Here is a 22,186-nt window from a genome sequence, read left to right as displayed (position 1 = left end):
AAATTTCTGAGGCACAGATAAAGCAATACTTGGAAGTGAAAAACAGTAGCTATACACAGGTAAAGCAATACTTAGAAGTAAAAGAAGGTAGTTTTACAGGTTTAGATTTAAAAAGCAGGATGGTTTGAATCAAAGTTTTCATTTTCTATCTTAAGAAATGAGAGAGTAAAATTAAAATCAAGCTATTAGAAAAAAGGAAAATTAAGTCCACAAGACAGAAAAAATTGAGAAAGATTCCTAGAAAAGAGAAAACAGAAAATTAACAAAGTTATAAATCATGAATATTAACAAGATAAAAATTAGACAAGAGAGGAAATGGAAGAAACTAAGGGCATTTAAAATGTTAATTTGAAAATGATAAATTTGAAAAACAAAACTCTATTCACAAAATAAAGGTGGGAAACAACTCTCAATACCCAGAATGAAAGAGCTGATATCACCAAATATATATAGCATTAAAAGAAAACTAGAATGGTAAGTGACTATTAGAAATGATTTTACATCAATTTCATAAGTTAGGTAAAATAGAGATATTTCTTGAAAAATGCAACTTGCACACAGTGATAAGACAATGTAGAAAATGTGAATAGCATACTCCCTATTAAAGAAATTGAATTCTTCATCATGGGAATGTTTTGAAGAAGCAAACTGCATATCAGATCTCACACGTGCTCACTCATGTCCAACTCTCTGCAACCCTATGGACTGCAGCCTGCCAGGCTTCTCTGTCCATGAGATTCTCCAGGCAAGAATACTGGAGTGGGTAGCCATTCCCTCCTCCAGGGGATCTTCCCCATTCAGGGATTGAACCCGGGTCTCCTGAATTGCAGGCAGATTCTTTACTGTCTGAGTCCCCAGGGGAGCCTACTGATATGTCTAGAAAAATTGAAGCAGAAATAAACAGAGACATACCGTGTTTATGATTTCAAGATTCAATATGGTAAAGAAGTCAATTCTTCACGGTTCGTTTCTCATTACAAAGTCATCCCTTTCGATATACAACCCAATATTTTATCAAAATTTGTAAGTTTCCCCTGAAATTTCTATGTTCAAAACCAGAATAACTAAAGTAATTTTAAGTGAGAGGAACATACTTGGAGGCTATTATCAGACTTTCAGCCTACTAAAAAGCTAGTCACAAAGGTAATTTGGCAGCAGGGAAGATTGTTAAATGACTGAATAGAAAGTTCAGGAATAAATCAACGTTTTAATAGTTACCTGATTTTTCACTTCAAAGTCTTTTCCACACATATTGCTAAAATAATTGACAATCCACTCATAAAAAATCAACTCCTCCTTTATCCAATCCTCAAATATTAACATAAGACAGATAACATACTTAAATATACTCACATAACACTATAAAGTTTCTAGAAGAAGCTGCAGAATATATGTACTTTACTACCTGTAAATGTTACTTGTTTCCTTAAAGCTGCAGTTGTGTAGCAAGCTCTTTTAATTTTGTATTTGCTATTAATTTAGAATAATTTACAAACATGAATTCCTTGAAATTTGTTGGGAATTCCTTCGTCATATGAAATAATAGATTGTTTTAATTTAACTGTATTTAATCAGCTAATATAGATTTCCAGACAAGGTGCATGACAAAAATTGAGAAATATTTTATAATTATAAAAAAGTTAATTCACAAGGACTAAGCAATCATAAACATATAATGTATAATATACAATGCTGTGCTTAGCCACTTGCTCATGTCCCACTTTTGTGATCCCATGGTCTGCAATCTGACAGGCTCCTCTATCCTTGGGGCTTCTCCAGGCAAAAATACTGGAGTGGGTTGCCTCCATCGGATCTTCCCAACACAGGGATTGAACACAGGTCCCCCCCACTGCAGGCTTGTAGACTGATCTACCAGGGAAGCTCAAGAATCCTGGAGTGGGCAGCCTAACCCTTCTCTAGGGGATATTCCTGATCTAGGAATTGAACTGGGGTCTCCTGCGTTGCAGGCGGATTCTTTACCAGCTGAGCTACCAAGGAAGCCCATAATATACAATGTACATTATGTATTGGCATGGCAGTTATTTAGAAGCTTGTTGTTTAATTCCCAAATAGTTATGCTTTTCTAAATAATTTATTCTCTACTAATACAGCTTTTTGTGGTATGATTTTTATATAGGGACCTTTATAAAAGGATGAAGTATGAGGTTGAGTATTAGACAGTAGATCTGGTTTTGTATTGATTTGAAGCTTCTTTCTAGATATTCTAGGCTTGTAGAAATTGGTAAAAATATTGAGGATAGGGAGTCAAGATGTCATAGAGTCAGAGAAGAGAAACACAGGTATGAAAAGTGGAAAACTGCAATGAACCTATTCAATTGGAATTCACCGTGTCAATATGACTCAAGACTTTTCAATATAGTTAAACAAGTAGAGAAATAGGTGACTAGATCGATACATAAATATAGATACATAGATTGATACACCTAGATACGTGGATAAATACATAAAAGTTCAGCATAGGCATAAGCACATTTATATGTAATACACACAATCAGAAGCAGTGGCTTTCCCGTGGAAATGAGCACACCTACTGACCAGATGTTAATTTAAAGTCACAAAGTCTCTGAGTGGTTTGTCACATAGCTGAATAAGGCACATTATACAGTTAATATTTAGACACAGTATTTTTATTAGCTTCTAAATTACGTTGCAGATGGAAAATATTTGTAATGATAAATAGCGAAATTTCCTTGAAGGACACAAAGATACTACTTTTACGAGTTAGAGAGAAATAGAATACATTTTTTAAAACATTACACATGTATGTCAATGTATGGCAAAAACTACTACAATATTATAAAGTAATTAGCCCCCAGCTAAAATAAATAAATTTATTTTAAAAAATAAATTAATTAAAAAAAATTACAGAAAAGAGATTACCTTCTTTGCAGGCAACTTTAGGATCCCATTCTCCATTTATACAGATTGAGTGTTTGTGTTCCGATTTTCCTCGACATTGGTAACTTTTGTTGGTGTTATGGTCATATTCAATCTTATGCGCTGGTTTTCCCTCAGGTGGAAATAATTTTGACCCTTTACACTTCTTAAGTTCATCTGTTGCTATAAAATGAAAACATTCCCTTGAAAAGACTAATTCTAAAGAACCAAATAGCTAATAACAAAAAACAGCTATGGAGTCAATAAAATAATGATGTTAGAATTTATGCCTACAAATTCCACCAGCCAAGTTATTGCTGATCAAATTACATGAGATGAACAATTATACATGAGCCTGAGTCTTGCACCCAGTTTTTGAAATTTCAGAGAAAATACTCATCCTAAAGATTTCTGTCTTTTGGACTGGAATACTTTTCGATGATCTACATAGTGAATAGTCACCACATGAATGAATTTGGTCCCAAAGTTGAAATCTGTGCAAATGTTCATATAATTTGCTTGTTGACCTTAAGCATCTCTGCATTATTTTTCACTCACAATATTAAAACAATAAAATAAAAACAATTATCTGTGGACATAGCATACCAAGTTGCTACTTTATATATATTTTTTCAAGAAATGGAATGAAACATAACAAGAAAACTACATCCAAGGTTTTTGTAAAGAGTCTTAACTTTTAAGCAAATCTTTTACCTGATCACCAAAAATGAACAAATACATGGAATAAGAAAATGGATACTTAAAGTTACAACCTCACTTAGTGTCTTTGAGACACTATGTTATGTATCGATCATTCTATAATCCAACATAATGCCATGATAACAATTTTTTTCTAGCTCCAGGGTAAGTTAAATATGGACTAAAAAGACTTTTATATGGATACCTATTTCATAAATTCAATGCAGGTGGAGGTTCTTTTTAAATTTGACAAAATATCCGTATAGGTCTTTGGCAGTCTATGTTAATGATTTCTTAAAGATAAAAGTTAAGTGAAATGAATAAACTAGGGAAAACTCAAGTAGTTAGTCAAAGAAAAGTGATGATCTCAAAATGAAACTTTGAAAAAATAAAATAAGGAGCTGAATTCAAAACACACTGGAGGATTGAGAATTAGCCCTGTTTTTAAGATTTGTTCAGGGTGTTGAGGGACACAAAACCAGTAGTATTCTTCAAGGAATGGTGGCCAAAGGAAGATGTATACTCAAAAGGAGAAGTGGTGGCTGCTGGACTCATCCTATGATGGACTGGTTTCTGGAAGGAAAGCACACTTATTTTTTTAGGAGAAAATAAGCATAGTAGGTAGAATGACAAGCTAGATTAGATAGAGTTACAAAATAAACCTTGAGAGAAGAAAACTGGAATAAGGTCTATTATAGCAAAAGGGGACTACATTAAACTGAATATACGTAGAGGATTAACCTTAGCAAGGGAAACTCTGAGGTCAGAAGAGTAATAATTGAAGCATACATTTTGGCATAAGGTAGAATGAAAAGTTAAATGAGGTGAGGTCATTTGAGGAGATAGAAGAGGACAAAGATGAAGTTTGGTCTTGAAGAATTGGCAATACCTAGGACAGGAATGTGTTCATAAAAATGTAGGGATTAATAAGCAAAAAAATTACCATTTAACTAAATAAACTCCTACTGAATGTCTCCCATCTGTCAACTGGTCTTTTGAGTATGGGTCTTTCTATATACTGTCAGTGAAGAAAACAGTTATCTGTCCCTGCCCTCACTCAGGGCCTGAGCTTAAGCCCTACCTTCTTCTTGGAATAATTAATGCCTAGAAATATAATGAGTTAATAGGCCTGGACACTCAGGCTCTCTCTGAATGCAGAGCCTAGTAAAACTCCAGGAAGTGTCTATTCCAAGAGAAAAATGAAAGAAGGCAGATAAGATGGATTCTCCTGGTCAGTCATCAAAGACTTGGTCATCCAAAGGTCAGGAGGAGTCTCTGACAGGGAAATGTGTCAGGGCAGGTTCCTGGCCCCACCCAAAGTGCCTCCCATGACAGAGTTACCCACTAACAGGGAGGGCTTGAGCCCACCCTCCACAGCACAGAAACCTCTCTTTGCAAAATTTGAAACAGACTGAGAATTTATCATTGTTAGAAGCTTTGAGAGAGGCAAGATTCCTACAGAAACGTATCAAATGGTTATTTCCTCAACTATAATTCCTGGTTTCAAATATTCTAAAAGAAAGACTACCATATAAAAGCAAAAATGGCATTTCTGCAATGATAGCTGTATTTTCCTTGTAACTAGTACTCTCATTTTAATCACGTGAGTACCTATCAGTAAGATTTAACTTCACACTTGTCAAGATAAACAATGTGAGTATCAGGACAGAAAGATGCATAAAATTCTATTGCTAGTTTATATTTTTCCTCTTTAGACCCATATTGAACTATAAAAATAAAATGTTTGGGGTCATTATAAGTTAAGATCTGACGTTTTCAAGGATAACTCTAAATTTCAACAGTATGGCTGCAAATACTAAAGGTCAATTTGAGATGTGTATTCTGACCAATGCACCGAGGAGGCTGGGTCCACTCTCCACTAATGCACGTGATAAATCTGGGTCCAATCATTGTAAATGCTTCTCTGCAACTGAACTCTACCAAGTCTCCATGGTGATAGGGAGGGACAGAAGACTTGACATCGCCGTGATCAAGGTCAGGTATATCTCCACAGGTACGCTCCTCCTCTGAAAATCCACAAAAATATGTTTGTCTTTAAAATATTATTGAAATGTGTATACAGATACAAATAAAAGTATTGATTTACCTTTAAATATTACTAATTTTAATACATTACCAATACACTCAGGTAAAGCTGTCCATTGTCCATCAACACACTGAATTTTATGAGAACCCTTTATCAGAAATCTGGGGTTGCAAGCATATTCCACGACCTCATGGTGTGCATATTCTTCTTTGTGTATTTCTTTCCCTTTCCCATTGAGAAGTTGAGGAGGTGGAGCACACGATTTTACTTTCCCTACTGTAGAAATATTGTGTAAATTATGGTTACATTGTCTGTTTTATAACTGAAAAATCTAGCTAATGCAGAAATTTATCTCTCTACATGATCTTTTATTTATTACATAATTTACTTAGCATTCTTAAACAATGAAAAAACAATAGTGTTTACACCAGACTCATGTTTACTAATTCTATTACTCATCTTGAACTAGCATATTGAAGTCTATGTATGCTCAGAAAGCATGTTCAATAATCCAGACATGTTAAATAGATATGCAAGGCAATTACACAATCTGGGTGTATAAATTATAGTGATAGTTTTATTCCACAGAAACACTGTATGAAAACTTTTTGAAAAAAATGTCATTTGGGAGAAGCATTTGAACAGTTTAACTTTGATTCATATGATTTGATACATGTGACTGATTGACTTTAAGTTACTTGAACACTCTTTAGACATACTTGAGGACACTAGAGGTAAAGCCCACAGTATATAAACTATCCAATATTAATGGTGGAATTGCAGGAAAAAGGAAAACTAACAAGAAATCCTGCCAGTGTTAGATTCCTCATGCATTTCTGTGGATACTCCACCACATATTTCAAGAAGCACCTGGAGGTTAATTTGTTAAATAAGGGAAACTGAGGTATCTACTACCCAGCACATGTCCTTCGTGGGTATGCTGCTGCGAAGTCGCTTCAGTTGTATCCGAATCTGTGCGACCCCATGGACAGCAGCCCACCAGCCTTCTCTGTCCACAGGATTCACCAGGCAAGAATACTGGAGTGGGTTGCCATTTCCTTCTCCACCTTGGTGGGTATATCTCTGGCCTAATGCATTAGATTATAGATGCACTGGAAGTGGACAGAAAATTAAGAGAGGGAAATAAAAAGGTTAATATCTGAAATCCCAACTCTTGCCCCAACAACTGTCAGATAAATATTTACCTTTACATGTTGGGAGGGTAGGGGACCATCCAAAGTGGTAGCACTGAACTGAATCTGCTCCAACTATAATACGGCCTTGCCTGCAGGAGAATTTCAGCACATCTCCAACTTTAAATGTTTCTTTCCTGGGATAAGCATCTAAGTATGTATCTATTTCAGGAATACTGCATTCTCTTTCTGTCAAAAAAGATAAATAATTGAGTGAGAATATTTAACCATTGCAAAATAAATATTTGTGTCACATAAAATGAGGTGCTGGGTACTGCATACACAGAGGGACAGCACATTAATGCTCTTCCGTGAAAAAAAAATTACATGTTAGGTTTTCTATACTCTCTGCACTCATCTGGGACTTTTGAGAAATATTAAGGTATTGAGCAGCAACATATATATCCTGATAATTTATCTGTAAAGTCAACTTGTTAATACTGGATCTGATTTTATCACTGACATTTACAAAATATAATGCTACTTTTTTGATCTCAAAATGTATAAATTTAAAAAAAGACACAATCTTAAAGTTTAATACAAATGAAAAAATGGTATTTTAAAAAATATAACTGGTAAACTAGAACTCACAAGAGAGACATTTCTCTTGTATTTGAGTTACAGGTACATTAAAAATCACTTAATTTTATCCGCAAGTGTAGAAATCAAACTGAAACATGAAACAAAATGAGTAAATATGTTCAAGGTCACATAGGCATATTCTAGGTGTCTTGATTATGTATATGACAACACAAACATCTAATCTTATTGTACTTATAAATGATCTTAACTATTAATATATGTTTAATTATTCTGATTCATTTCAAAAATGTATAAACTTATCATTGATATTGTGTAAAATCTATGAAATTGGTGACATTGCTGCGTGTGGATTAGTCGCTCAGTTGTCTCTGACCCTTTGTGACCCCATGGAGTACAGCTGTCCAGGCTCCTCTGTCCATGGAATTCTCCAAGCAAGAATACTGGAGTGAGTAACTCATTCCCTTCTCTAGAGGATCTTCCTACTCCAGGGATCAAACCCAGGTCTCCCGCACTGCAGGCAGTTTCTTTACATCTGAGCCACCAGGGATTGCCACATATTATCAAAAATTGCATTATTTTTATTTGGAACTTTCCTATTGCTCAATAATTTGTAAATTTCAAAACTGGAATTTAAGAATTAGAATCTCACCAAAAAGAAGGATCATACTATCTAAAATTCTTCAAACATTATCATAAAATTATATATAAGTTAACTAGTTTTAAAAGTAATGCCACTCCCCCCAAAATCAATAACTTTGTTTCTGCTTTTAATGTTGAGTTTTGTAGCTTAGATGAGAGGTTACTATTGATGAGAACCATTGGGATTCCTTTCCTAAAATTCTATTCCAAAATTCCACATAGCAATACTTCTAATGGTATGTGACTTTGTTTACATATTTTGTGCTTATCTTATGTAAAATTCCTATTTTATCATACTGTGTTAAATACTCCTTTATCAACAGCAAAAAGATTTTGGCATTAGGCTATTTTCCAACTGCTGTCTTCACATAGAGTGACATGATCATCTTAAAAGCCTTTCCCTTTACTTAGAATTGTTAGTGGCTCAGTCGTGTCCATCTCTTTGGGATTCCCTGGACTGCAGCTCATCAAAATTCCATGGAATTCTTCAGGCAAAAATATTGCAGTGGGTTGCCATTCCCTTCTCCAGCTGATCTTCCCGACCCAGGGATCCAATCCAGGTCGCCCGCAATGCAGGTGGATATTTTACTGTCAGATGGCTCAGAAATTTTGAAAGTGAAAGTGTAGTCTCTCAGGTATGTCTGACTTTTTTTGACCCCATGGACTACATAGCCCACCAGACTCCTCTGTCTGTGGAATTCTTCAGGCAAGAATACTGCAGTGGGATGCCATTCCCTTCTCCAAGAGTTCTTCCTGACCCAGGGATCGAACCCGAGTCTCCTGCATCGCAGGCAGATTCTTTACACTCTGATCTTTTTTAAAATAGGCCAACTTCTTTGCTGCCTCTGCTGCTGCAAAGGCATGTATCTCTGCTGACGAATGGTTTCTAGGCTTTCTTTGCATAGACGTCTTTCTACATAAACTTGAGCCTCAGTTCCTCCTCCTTTCAAAGCGCTTGGATTCTTTTGTTCTTAGAATATACTTATTGGAACAATATGATAGATATTTTTACTTTATGGTTCATTATTTGCCTTAATTCATCTTTTTTTTTTTTTTCATACTAGCATGAATCCTCTTGAAAGGTATACCACCATCCCCCACTGTATTCTACACAGTTACTCTTAGCCAACTTCTGGCACATATTAGGTTCTTGCTGACAGCCTGAAAGTGAAATTAAGCTCACACTGTGTGTCTATCTGAACTCTCTATCCTGAACCTCTTGTTCTCTGCCACAACCAAGCCTTTTCAAAGAGTTATGTCTGCATGCTGTATTGCATTTCTTACTAATAATTTATTTAGCAGGTTCTAAGTAGGTTTTTCCCTGTCTACTCCATCTGAAACTGTCTCTTTCACAATTATTGTTGGCTTCCTTGTAGTCAAATCCACCACATTTTTAGTCTTTTAACCTGGTTTATTAACTGAATTAGAAGTATTCATTAGTGTAACTACTCTAATGTTAACAATTTCCCTGAGTAAACTGTATGGAAGGCGTTATGACAAGAATTTTGTATGAATAATTTATTTCAATAACTAAAAGATCTTTTGAAATATTAGAACATTTGTAAATATTAAATCATTTTACAGATTAAGAGAGGGAACAAAGCTTCAAATAGGTTGTTGCCCTTAGATTTATACTTAGCAAATGGTGGAATTGTATATAGAACCAGTTCAGGCTGATTCCACAGAAATTACTATTAGTCAATTTATAATTCCTTGTTCTTAAATCATTTTCTTCTGTCCAATCTACGCAACATTCATTCTGACATGTATTCCCCTAAATTCTCTGGGTCCTCCTTTTTTTCTGTCCACTTTGCCATCTATTGCTCTTCTGTCAAGACACCTCAATGTTGGAAGCTTCAGGTCTCAGTCTTGAGCTCTCTTCTATTTTCATTCTACATTCTTTCCCAACCTGATGTCATCATTTACCAAGTGATAATCTCACGTGTATATCTCCTGGCTAAACCTATGCATTCAACACTGCAGTTGATGTATCCAATGTTTATGGTCCCCATTGGCCCAAAAACAAAGTGTTCAGGTCAAAGTTGTGATGCTCTTGCAAGAGTGTTCTTTCTCCTGCCTGTACCGCATACAAAGTCATTTTCATCTGCTTGCTTGCTTATGAGAAAATGGTATTCAAAACATGAGTCCCTTCACCTTTTGCTCTATCTGACAACCAACATTTGGCAGTTACCTGCATTTATTATCGGAAAAATATATCCTAAATGTATCCTCTGCTCTGCATCACTTCAGCTAAGAATTTATCCAATCCCCACACTTTTTCACCCGTCATGGTTTCTTGAATCTTCCCTTGTCCATCATAAGCACAGCATACAGAAAACTCCACAAACAGCTTTCAAAAATCCAAATAAAATTATATCATTCGTATTCTTAAAATTCCCTGTGCCTTTTCATGAATCATAAAATCAATGTTAATATGCCTTCAGATAACCTGGATCATCTTTCCTTTGCCTCATATCAGCTTCAGCTCATAAAATCGCCTCTCACTGAGTAGAATCCGCCCATCTTGATATTTTCCAAATATTACTTTGCTGCCAAAGCTTTGCACGTAACTCTTCCCTTGAGTGGGGCACTCAACATCCACTCAGCTTACCAGAGACTGAAGCCCTGTTTCCAATCCTGTAAAAAAACACATCTGATTGGCAAACATAAAAGAGATCCATGTTATCGTCCTCAGAACTTGTCAAAATAAGAAAAAAAAAAAAAGCACCTGTCAAAACCTGCAGAAGCTGACATTCAAGGTAGGAGGTATAAACAGAAACTCATGAGCAAAATACTTGAACCGGTTGCAAGAATCTGTCATTTTGGTACTGAGTGAGTTGTTGGATTTTAAAACTTCCCCTCCTTCCAGTTTACATTAAAGTAGAAGGAAGCATCATCCCTTAAAGATGACTCTAGATCAGTGTAATATGGTAAAAATAAAACCCTTCTGAAAATTACTGTTAAATTTTGTTTATCTTGAAGGAAAGAACATCTGGAAAAGAGCACTTACCATAACATGCAGCTTTATCGGACCAGCCGTCTTCACCACATACTATGGAGCCAGTGGTGCATCCATCTCGGTTCTCATACCCATCAAGACATTCATAGTCCAGCCTGTCGTTCAGCCTGAACCACGTGCCATGACTTTTGGCTCTGGCATTCTCAAATACTGGCCTGTCACAGGATTCTAAGGGATAATGGAATTGAGATTTCATTTCTAATATTATTTAGTGGGCAATTTGATTGAGTTTCTTCTCAAGGGAAAAGGGCTTCACCAATTAGTATGTACTAATCATAAAAAATAAGCCAAGAATACCAGTGATATATCACCATCCTGAAATAATTACTCAAAGTGAAAAAAAGTGTATTTCTATGCAACATTTTTCTCAACATTTAATGTTCCTGGATTATTTACTTTATGAATCTGTTCCTCAGTTGCTATACTTATGCATTTGTTCCAAAGCTAGTATTAAAATAAGCCATTACAGATGTATTATACTATTTTCATAACAGCATATTCTGAATTAACATGCCAGATTTATTAGCAGTTGTGACATATTTGCCAGAGAAAACTTAACCGAAAAAAAGTAATTTTCAAAAGACAAGTTAATTTTTAAAGATTCTATAAAATTTTTAAAATTCACATGCTGATTTTCCTTTTCCAACTATATTTCTAATGGTTATATATTCTTTTATACTTATCAAGGTTGAATACAGACATAGTTCTACTATTTATAGATATTTACAAGAAAATATGTTAACAAACAATGTGTTTTCACTAACGCCATAGACTGATGTTAATAGTTTAAATAATTGACTTCAAATTTCATAATGTGTTAAAGCAAAATTATACTAGTAAAATATAATAATAGAGACATTTTTCATAAAAAGTGTTAGAATGTAAAATTGTCATATATTAAAATAAAATAATTTTGATATGTGCAAGTTTTTTCATTTTGAGGGTGTAGTGCCTGTAGCAAGTATAGACATTGGAAAAACTAAAATGAAAACAGTAGAAATGGATATTATAAATACCCACTTCACTTAAAGTGAATATGTGAAATATCACTTCAAAAATATTAATGAATAGGTTTGGAATGAATACGACAAGCTCGTAAATTGTTCTTAGAAAATCTTCATAAACATCTATGTGGTGCTACAGGAAAAACATTCAGCACAGAAAAATTAGATCCTGCCTAGAAGTGTTTCTCTGTCTCCACTAAATAGATGTTTATGAAGATTTCCTAAGAGAGAATTTTTCACAAGGATATCTATCCTAGAGACTCAAACATATGAATTATATATCATATTATTTGAAGTTTATGCACCATGGCCTCACATCTTTGCTTAAAAACATAACTTTTAGGCTTAGTGGGAGAAACTCTGGCTTAAGAGTCTCCTAAAATAAAAGCAAATGCAATCAGCATAAAGGTCTCAGCTAAAAATAAATGAACTCATCCCAGAATAGAGGTAGACTCTTAGCAAAATTAGTTTTTAGTTACAGGATGTTTTAAAGTGACAATACGTTAAACTAAATAGTACAATGATATTCTACTCCACTAGTAATTAATCATTAAAGGCAAAAAAAAAAAAAAAAGATACATTTTCCAAAGCTTTGTAATTGATCTTTTCAAATACATCCATGGAACCACAAAACATTTCATATGACCCTGCCCCAGCAAAAAAAAAAAGAAAGAAAGAAAGCAAAAGATAAAAGAACAAACTTAAAGAGTACTTGTATAGTTATCATCAGGATAAAGAATACTAAGATAATGAATTACTTACTAATGCATACAGGTTGAGTTGACCATCCATTTTGCAGACATGTAATTAATCCTGATGTCTTACCATCTGCTGTTACATATCCTGGTTTACACTTATATTCTGTTTGTTTATTTAGGGGATATGTAAAGGCAGATTCAGACAAAAATCCATTCTCAATTCTTATTTCGTATTTTGAACATGTTTCTAAAAGGGAGAAAGCATAAAGAAAAGGTAAGCATATATTTGATACACTTTCCATAAGGACCCAAATGAGGTAACGATACAAAAAAGGAGAGTTGTTTAGGAATATAAACCAAGAAAATTCTAATCATTTAAGTTCCTGTGTAAGAGAAAAAAAGAAACAAAAGACTATGAGTTTCCAAAGATATTAAACCAAGACACTTGATTTCTATTTTGTAGAACAAAGCAAGATCTAAAAGACTCCGCATCCCATCTAGGAAATTATTGGAAATCTGTTTGTCTAAAGGATCTGGAATCCCACACCATGTTCGAAATCTATTAGCAGTGGGTTTCCTGGGACTTGTTGAAAGTATTGTCTAGTCTGGATCTCTTAAGCAACCCAGAACACAGATCAGGTGACGATCACAGAAACTTCCACCATAGTGACCCCAGTCTTTGTCTCTGAGAATTTGAAATGTTGTCATCATAACTGGATGCTTAAAGCCATATAAGTACATGGAGTTCAATGAAGATGAAGATGACAAAGATTGATACATGCATTCATTCTACTAAGGAAAAAATGATGATCCTTCAAGCCATGAATGACTAAACTTGAAAAAGTATAAATCTGTCACCTACTAGATATTTTCATAGAACTCGGCTAAATTTGTTAGCAATTCATGGATAAAGAAGAAATCAAAAGAGAAAACTCTGAATATTTTGAATTGAATCAAACTAAAACCATGATAAGTAAAGTTGAATAAGATTTATGAGATAACAAAAAAGTGTGTTGAGAGGAATTTTAAAATTACATAGCAATAATAGAAAATGATAAAGAATGAAAATCAATAATTACTTAAAATTGAAAATAGAGGAGGCAGGGCTAAGATGGTGGAGGAATAGGACGGGGAGACCACTCTCTCCCCCACAAATTTATCAAAAGAACATCTGAACGCTGAGCAAACTTCACAAAACAACTTCTGAATGCTGGCAGAGGATATCAGGCATCCAGAAAAACAGACCATTATCTTCGAAAGGAGGTAGGACAAAATATAAAAGATAAAAAGAGAGACAAAAGAGTTAGGGACGGAGACCCGTTCCGGGGAGGGAGTCGTAAAAGAGAAGTTTCCAAACACCAGGAAACCCTCTCACCGACTGGTTTGGGGGAAGATTTCAAATCTCGGAGGGCAACATAACTGGGAGAAAAAATAAATAAAACCCACAGATTACGTGCCTAAAGGCAACTCCCAGCAAAGAACCCCAGACGGTCGCATCCGCCACCAGCAAGTAGGGGCTGAATGGAGAGGAGTGGACGGCACTGCGCAGGGTAAGGACCGGGCCTGAACGCCCCAAGGGCAATCTGAGGGAGCTAACGTGAGATAGCAACCTAAACTGTGGGACAGCCAGAGAGAGAGAACTATCCTGCGAAAAGCCCAAATCTAAGGCACTGCCGGCCTGCTCACAGAACAAAGGACTGAGCAATACCAGAGGAGAGCTAGCCGGCTGCGGACCACCCCATCCCCCGCCGGACACAGCGGGCAGGCGGGTCCAGCCAGAGCTGGAAAGGGGCAAACTCGGCCCCAGAGAGGCACCCCCTACCAAACAGCAAACAGGCTTCCACTTTCTAAGCAAAGACTGCCTGAGATTCCGGAGGGTTGACAGCCGCCGGGAGGGTCGTAGCCAGAAACCAGCTCCCCAGAACTGACACAAAGCATACCGGTGCCGGGTGCGCCCGTAAACCGAAGCGGGGACCAGGGAGGTGATAACCGCACTGCCCCAACAGGGGAGAGTGCGCTCGCCAAACTCCTGGCTGCCTGAGCTGCTCCGACCGGGGATGGGCAAAAACCGTGGGCCCAAACGAGTCTGCGCCTTTGTGGAGTACCCAGGAACCTGAATCTGAGCGGCTTAGACCTGGGAAGTGCACGCATCTCAGGGCCCACTCTCCAGCAGAGTAACCTGAAGCCTGAGCAGGGTAGACTGGGAAAGCACACACGCCTTGAGCAGGGGCAAACCCAGTGCTGCCGAGACACTGCGAGGTCTCCACACACACGCCAGTGATATTGGTTTGCAGTGTTCCTCCCTCCCCACAGCACAACTGAACAAGTGAACCTAAAGAGACCACCTCCACCCCTTTGTGGCAGGGCGGAAATTAGACACTGAAGAGACCTGCAAACAGAAGCCAAATAAACAGAGGGAAGCGCTTTGGAAGTGACAGGCCAACAGATTAAAATCCCTGTAGTTAACACCGACTACATTGAAAGGGGCCTATAGATCTTGAAAAGTATAAGCAGGAACAAGGATCTATCTGAAACTGAACGGACCCCACACTGCTCACAACAGCTCCAGAGAAAGTCCTGGATATATTTTTACTATTATCATTTAAAAAAATTTTTTTTCTTTTTTCTTTAAGTACTCTATCACACCTTTAATTTTCATTTTTATAACCCACTATTACCTTACAGAAAATAAAAAACCTATTTTGAAAGCAAACTGCATACATATATCTTACACTTTTTGTGATTTTGTTTTCTTTTTTCTTATATTGTATTTTTTTAAGAGTCTAACCTCTACTCTAGATTTTTAATCTTTGTTTTACATATTGGATATCAATTTTGTACATTTAAGAACCCAATCTATAGTACCCATTTTTACTCAGGAGTGGGATTACTGGCTTGATTACTCTCTCCCCCTATTGACGCTCTTTCTTCTCCCCCAGGGAACCTTTATCTCCCACCCTCCTCCTTCTCTTCTCAACCCAACTCTGTGAATCTCTGAGGGTGTTCTGGGCACCGGAGAACACTTCGGGAACAGGATACTGCCCAGATCTCTCTCTCCCCTCTTGATTCCTCCCTTTCTACTCATGCTCACCTCTATTACCTTCCTCCCACCTCTCTGTGTATCTCTGTGAACCTCTCTGAGGGTTCCAGACTGTGGAGAGCACAGAGGGAAGTGCTTACTGGCTAGACTGCTCTTTCCACGTTTGAGTCCCCCTCTTCTCCTCCTGGTCACCTCAACACCCCCCTTGACCTCTCCATGTAACTCAGTGAACCTCTCTGGGTATCCCTCACTGTGGAGAATCTTTTCACCATTAACCTAAAAGTTTTATTATTGATGCTGTATGGATGGAGGAGTCTTGAGGCTACTGCAAGAATAAGACTGAAAGCCAGAGGAAACATTAATTAATAAGAGATCATCCAAAAGCCTCCACATATACACTGAAACCAAGCTTCACCCAAGAGCCAAAAAGTCCCAGAGCAAGACATACCATGCAAATTCTCCAGCAACGCAGAAACATAGCCCTGAGCATCAATATACAGGCTGCCCAGAGGCACACCAAACCCATAGACATCTCAAAACTCAATACTGGACACTCCATTGTGCTCTAGAGAGAAGAAATCCAGCTCCACCCACCAGAACACCGACACAAGCTCCCCCAACCAGGAAACCTTGACAAGCCACCCGTCCAACCCCACCCACAGTGAGGAACCTCCACAATAAAGAGGAACTTCAAACTACCAGAATACAGAAAGGCCACGTCAAACACAGCAATCTAAACAAGATGAAAAGGCAGAGAAATACTCAGCAAGTAAAGGAAAATATACATGCCCATCAAACCAAACAAAAGAGGAGGAGATAGGGAATCGATCTGAAAAAGAATTTAGAATAATGATAATAAAAATGACCCCAAATCTTGAAAACAAAATGGAGTTACAGATGAATAGCCTGGAGACAAGGATTGAGAAGATGCAAGAAATGTTTATCAAGGACCTAGAAGAAATAAAAAGGAGTCAATATATAATGAATAATGAAATAAAGGAGATAAAAGACACTCTGGAGGGAACCAACAGTAGAATGACAGAGGCAGAAGATAGGATAAGTCAGGTAGAAGATATAATGGTGGAAATAAATGAAGCAGAGAGGAAAAAAGAAAAAAGAATCAAAAGAAATGAGGAAAACCTCAGGGACCTCTGGGACAATATGAAACGCCCCAACATTCGAATCATAGGAGTCGCAGAAGAAGAAGATAAAAGGAAAGGCCATGAAAAAATACTCGAGGAGATAATTGTTGAAAATTTCCCTAAAATGGGGAAGGAAATAGTCACAGAAGTCCAAGAAACCCAGAGAGTCCCAAACAGGATAAACCCAAGGCAAAACACCCCAAGACACATATTAATCAAATTAACAAAGATCAAACACAAAGAACAAATATTAAAAGCAGCAAGGGAAAAACAACAAATAACACACAAGGGAATCCCCATAAGGATAACAGCTAATCTTTCAATAGAAACTCTTCAGGCTAGAAGGGAATGGCAGGACATATTAAAGTAATGAAAGAGAATAATCTACAACCCAGATTACTGTACCCAGCAAGGATCTCATTCAGATGTGAAGGAGAATTCAGAAGCTTTACAGACAAGCAAGAGCTGAGGGAATTCAGCACCACCAAACCAGCTCTCTAACAAATGCTAAAGGATCTTCTCTAAGCAGGAAACACAGAAAGGACGTTTAAACACGAATTCAAAACAACAAAGTAAATGGCAACGGGACCATACTTATCAATAATTACCTTAAATATAAATCGGTTGAATGCCCCAACCAAAAGACAAACACTGGCTGAATGGATACAAAAATAAGACCCCTATATATGCTGTCTACAAGAGACCCACCTCAAAACAAGGGACACATACAGACTGAAAGTGAAGGGATGGAAAAACATATTTCATGCAAATGGAGACCAAAAGAAAGCAAGAGTCGCAATACTCATTTCAGATAAAATAGACTTTAAAATAAAGTCTGTGAAAAGAGACAAAGAAGGACACTACATAATGATCAAAGGATCAATCCAAGAAGAAGATAAAATAATTATAAATATATATGCACCCAACATAGGAGCACCACAATATGTAAGGCAAATACTAACAAGTATGAAAGGGGCAATTAACAATAACACAGTAATAGTGAGAGACTTTAATACTCCACTCACACATATGGATAGATAAAATAAACAGAAACTTAAAAAGGAAACACAAACTTTAAATGATACAATAGACAAGGTAGATTTAATTGATATTTACAGGACTTTCCACCCCAAAACAATCAATTTCACCTTTTTCTCAAGTGCACATGGAACTTTCTCCAGGATAGATCACATCCTGGGCCATAAATCTAGCCTTGGTAAAGTCAAAAAACTAGAAATCATCTTAGTCATCTTCTCTGACCACAATGCAGTAAGTTTAGACCTCAATTAAAGGAAAAAAACTATTAAAAATTCCAAAATATGGAGGCTAAACAACACGCTTCTGAATAACCAACAAATCACAGCAGAAATCAAAAAAGAAATCAAAATATGCATAGAAATGAATGAAAATGAAAACACAACAACCCAAAACCTATGGGACACTGTAAAAGCAATGCTAAGGGGAAGGTTCATAGCAATACAGGCGTACCTCAAGAAACAAGAAAAAAATCAAATAAATAACCTAACTCTACACTTAAAGCAATGAGAGAAGGAAGAAATGAAGAACCTCAGGGTTAGTAGAAGGAAAGAAATCCTAAAAATTAGGACAGAAATAAATGCAAAAGAAACAAAAGAGACCATAGTAAAAATCAACAAAACTAAAAGCTGGTTTTTTTGAGAAGATAAACAAAATTGACAAACCATTAGCCAGATTCATCAAGAAACAAAGGGAGAAGAATCAGATCAACAAAATGAGAAATGAAAATGGAGAGATCACAACAGACTCCACAGAAATACAAAGGATCATAAGAGACTACTACCAACAGCTATATGCCAATAAAATGGACAACTTGGAAGAAATGGACAAATTCTTAGAAAAGTATAGCTTTCCAAAACTGAACCAGGAATAAATAGAAGATCTTAACAGACCCATCACAAGCACGGAAATAGAAATGGTAATCAGAAATCTTCCAGCAAACAACAGCCCAGGACCAGACGGCTTCACAGCGGAATTCTACCAAAAATTTAGAGAAGAGCTAACACCTATCCTACTTAAACTCTTCCAGAAAATTGCAGAAGATGGAAAACTTCCAAACTCATTCTATGAGGCCACCATCACCCTAATTCCAAAACCAGACAAAGATGTCACAAAAAAAGAAAACTACAGGCCAATATCACTGATGAACATAGATGCAAAAATCCTTAATAAAATTCTAGCAAACAGAATCCAACATCATATTAAAAAGATCATACATCATGACCAAGTGGGCTTTATCCCAGGAATGCACGGTTTCTTTAACATCCGCAAATCAATCAACGTAATACACCACATTAACAAATTGAAAGATAAAAACCATATGATTATCACAATACATGCAGAAAAAGCCTTTGACAAAATTCAACATCCATTTATGATAAAAACCCTCCAGAAAGCAGGAATAGAAGGAACATACCTCAATATTATAAAAGCTATATATGACAAACCCACAGCAAACATTATCCTCAATGGTGAAAAATTGAAAGCATTTCCCCTAAAGTCAGGAACAAGGCAAGGGTGCCCACTTTCACCACTACTATTCAACATAGTTTTGGAAGTTTTGGCCACAGCAATCAGAGCTGAAAAAGAAATAAAAGGAATACAGATAGGAAAAGAAGAAGTAAAACTCTCACTGTTTGCAGATGACATGATCCTCTACATAGAAAACCCTAAAGATTCTACCAGAAACTTACTAGAGCTAATCAATGAATATAGTAAAGTTGCAGGATATAAAATTAACACACAGAAATCGCCTGCATTCCTATACACCAATAATGAGAAAACAGAATGATAAATTAAGGAAACAATACCATTCACCATTGCAACAAAATGAATAAAATACTTAGGAATATGTCTACCTAAAGAAACAAAAGACTTATACAGAGAAAACTATAAAACACTGATGAAAGAAATCAAAGAGGACACGAACAGATAGAGAAATATACCGTGTTCATAGATTGGAAGAATTAATATAGTTAAAATGAGTATACCACCCAAAGCATTCTATAGAGTCAATGCAATCCCTATCAAGCTACCAACGGTATTTTTCACAGAACTAGAACAAATCATTTCACAATTTGTATGGAAATGTAAGAAACCTTGAATAGCCAAAGCAATCTTGAGAAAGAAGAATGGAACTGGAGGAATCAATCTGCCTGACTTCAGGCTCTACTACAAAGCCACAGTCATCAAGACAGTATGGTACTGGCACAAAGACAGAAATATAGATCAATGGAACAGAATAGAAAGCCCAGAGATAAATCCACGCACCTATGGACACCTTATCTTCGACAAAGGAGGCAAGAATATAAAATGGAGAAAAGACAATCTCTTTAACAAGTGGTGCTGGGAAAACTGGTCAACCACTTGCAAAAGAATGAAACTAGAACACTTTCTAACACCATACACAAAAATAAACTCAAAATGGATTAAAGATCTAAACGTAAGACCAGAAACTATAAAACTCCTCGAGGAAAACAGTGGCAAAACACTCTCTGACATAAATCACAGCAGGATCCTCCATGACCCACCTCCCAGAATCTTGGAAATAAAAGCAAAAATAAACAAATGGGACCTAATTAAAATTAAAAGCTTTTGCACAACAAAGGAGACTATAAGCAAGGTGAAAAGACAACCTTCAGAATGGGAGAAAATAATAGCAAACGAAGCAACAGACAAACAATTAATCTCCAAAATATACAAGCAACTCCTGCAGCTCAATTCCAGAAAAATAAACGACCCAGTCAAAAAATGGGCCAAAGAACTAAACAGACATTTCTCCAAAGAAGACATACAGATGGCTAAGAAACACATGAAAAGATGCTCAACATCACTCAGTATTAGAAAAATGCAAATCAAAACCACAATGAGGTACCATTGCACACCAGTCCGAATGGCTGCTATCCAAAAGTCTACAAGCAATAAATGCTGGAGAGGGTGTAGAGAAAAGGGAACCCTCTTACACTGTTGGTGGGAATGCAAACTAGTACAGCCACTATGGAGAACAGTGTGGTGATTCCTTAAAAAACTGGGAATAGAACTGCCATACGACCCAGCAATCCCACTGCTTGGCATACACACTGAGGAAACCAGAATTGAAAGAGACACGTGTACCCCAATGTTCATCGCAGCACTGTTTACAATAGCCAGGACATGGAAGCAACCTAGATGTCCATCAGCAGACAAATGGATAAGGAAGCAGTGGTACATATACACAATGGAATATTACTCAGCCATTAAAAAGAATACATTTGAATCAGTTGTATTGAGATGGATGAAACTGGAGCCCATTATACAGAGTGAAGTAAGCCAGAAAGAAAAACACCAATACAGTATACTAATGCATATCATATATATGGAATTTGAAAGACAGTAACGATAACCCTATATGTGAGACAGAATAAGAGACACAGAGGCTTAGAACAGTCTTATGGACTCTGAGGGAGAAGGTGAGGGTGGGACATTCTGAGAGAATAGCATTGAAACATGTATATTATCATATGTGAAACAGAACACCATTCCAGGTTCTATGCATGAGACAAATGCTCAGGGCTGGGGCAATGGGATGACCCAGAGGGATGGGATGGGGAGGGAGGTGGGAGGGGGGTTCAGGATGGGGAACACATGTAAACCCATGGCTGATTCATGTCAATGTATGGCAAAACCCACTACAATATTGTAAAGTAATTAGCCCCCAACTAAAATAAATAAATTTATTTTAAAAAAATTGAAAATAGAAAAGCAAACAGCCCAACACACATAATTTTGAAACAATGCAGTGATATTAGTTAGACAGTGAAATACGCCACCTTGACCTCTCCTTCTCTCCACAGATACACTGAATTAACAGCTATGTGTGTATCGGCTCCTTTTATTCAAAATAAAAACAGTAGATGAGAAGTTCTGCATTCAAGGCAAGTGAGAAAATTGCAAAATCCTAAGTGGCAGGGCAAACTTAAGACACATTCCCGCAATAAAATCCATCCAGCAGAGCACCATGCAATTTGAAGGGAACACTCAACTCCCAGCTTCTCTTGGAGGAGCAAAGAGTTTGATCCACAGTCTAGGTCACTGCTTTTCCAAATGCTAGTCCAGGATCCAGCTTCCAATTAGGCTGCCTCTGGGAGGCCTAGGATTTCCAATCTCCCGGGATTACAGAAATGAAGTGGCAGTTAGGAATCGCTGTTCCAGCCCTTCTCACAGGTCTTCCCCTAGCTTAATGTAGAGTG

At 36.8% G+C, this 22,186-nt stretch overlaps 1 protein-coding gene across 13 annotated transcripts in view; it reads right to left on the bottom strand.

Moving 5' to 3' along the window:
- The window catches only part of CFH (complement factor H), a 118,536-nt gene that overhangs the window by 29,991 nt on the left and 66,359 nt on the right, over positions 1-22,186 (bottom strand). For 6 of the 13 annotated variants that reach the window (XR_014054710.1, XR_014054711.1, XM_081493300.1 and 3 more), the window contains 6 exons: positions 12,805-12,987; positions 11,030-11,206; positions 6,850-7,026; positions 5,735-5,920; positions 5,445-5,624; positions 2,902-3,081 (listed from right to left, as the gene is read on the bottom strand). Coding sequence is in view for 11 of the 13 variants with exons in the window: in XM_081493300.1 (XP_081349426.1) it covers positions 2,902-3,081; positions 5,445-5,624; positions 5,735-5,920; positions 6,850-7,026; positions 11,030-11,206; positions 12,805-12,987 (1,083 nt within the window). In the remaining 2 variants the exon portion in view is untranslated. The remainder of the gene's footprint in view (positions 1-2,901; positions 3,082-5,444; positions 5,625-5,734; positions 5,921-6,849; positions 7,027-11,029; positions 11,207-12,804; positions 12,988-22,186) is intronic. The other 7 variants (XM_081493303.1, XM_081493307.1, XM_081493309.1 and 4 more) reach the window with 3 other exon arrangements.

Source organism: Giraffa tippelskirchi, chromosome 5, assembly GCF_054371585.1.
Source record: "Giraffa tippelskirchi isolate mGirTip1 chromosome 5, T2T-mGirTip1v1.2.pri, whole genome shotgun sequence".
Classification (NCBI taxonomy): domain Eukaryota; kingdom Metazoa; phylum Chordata; class Mammalia; order Artiodactyla; family Giraffidae; genus Giraffa; species Giraffa tippelskirchi.
This window is presented reverse-complemented; position numbering and strand designations above follow the sequence as displayed.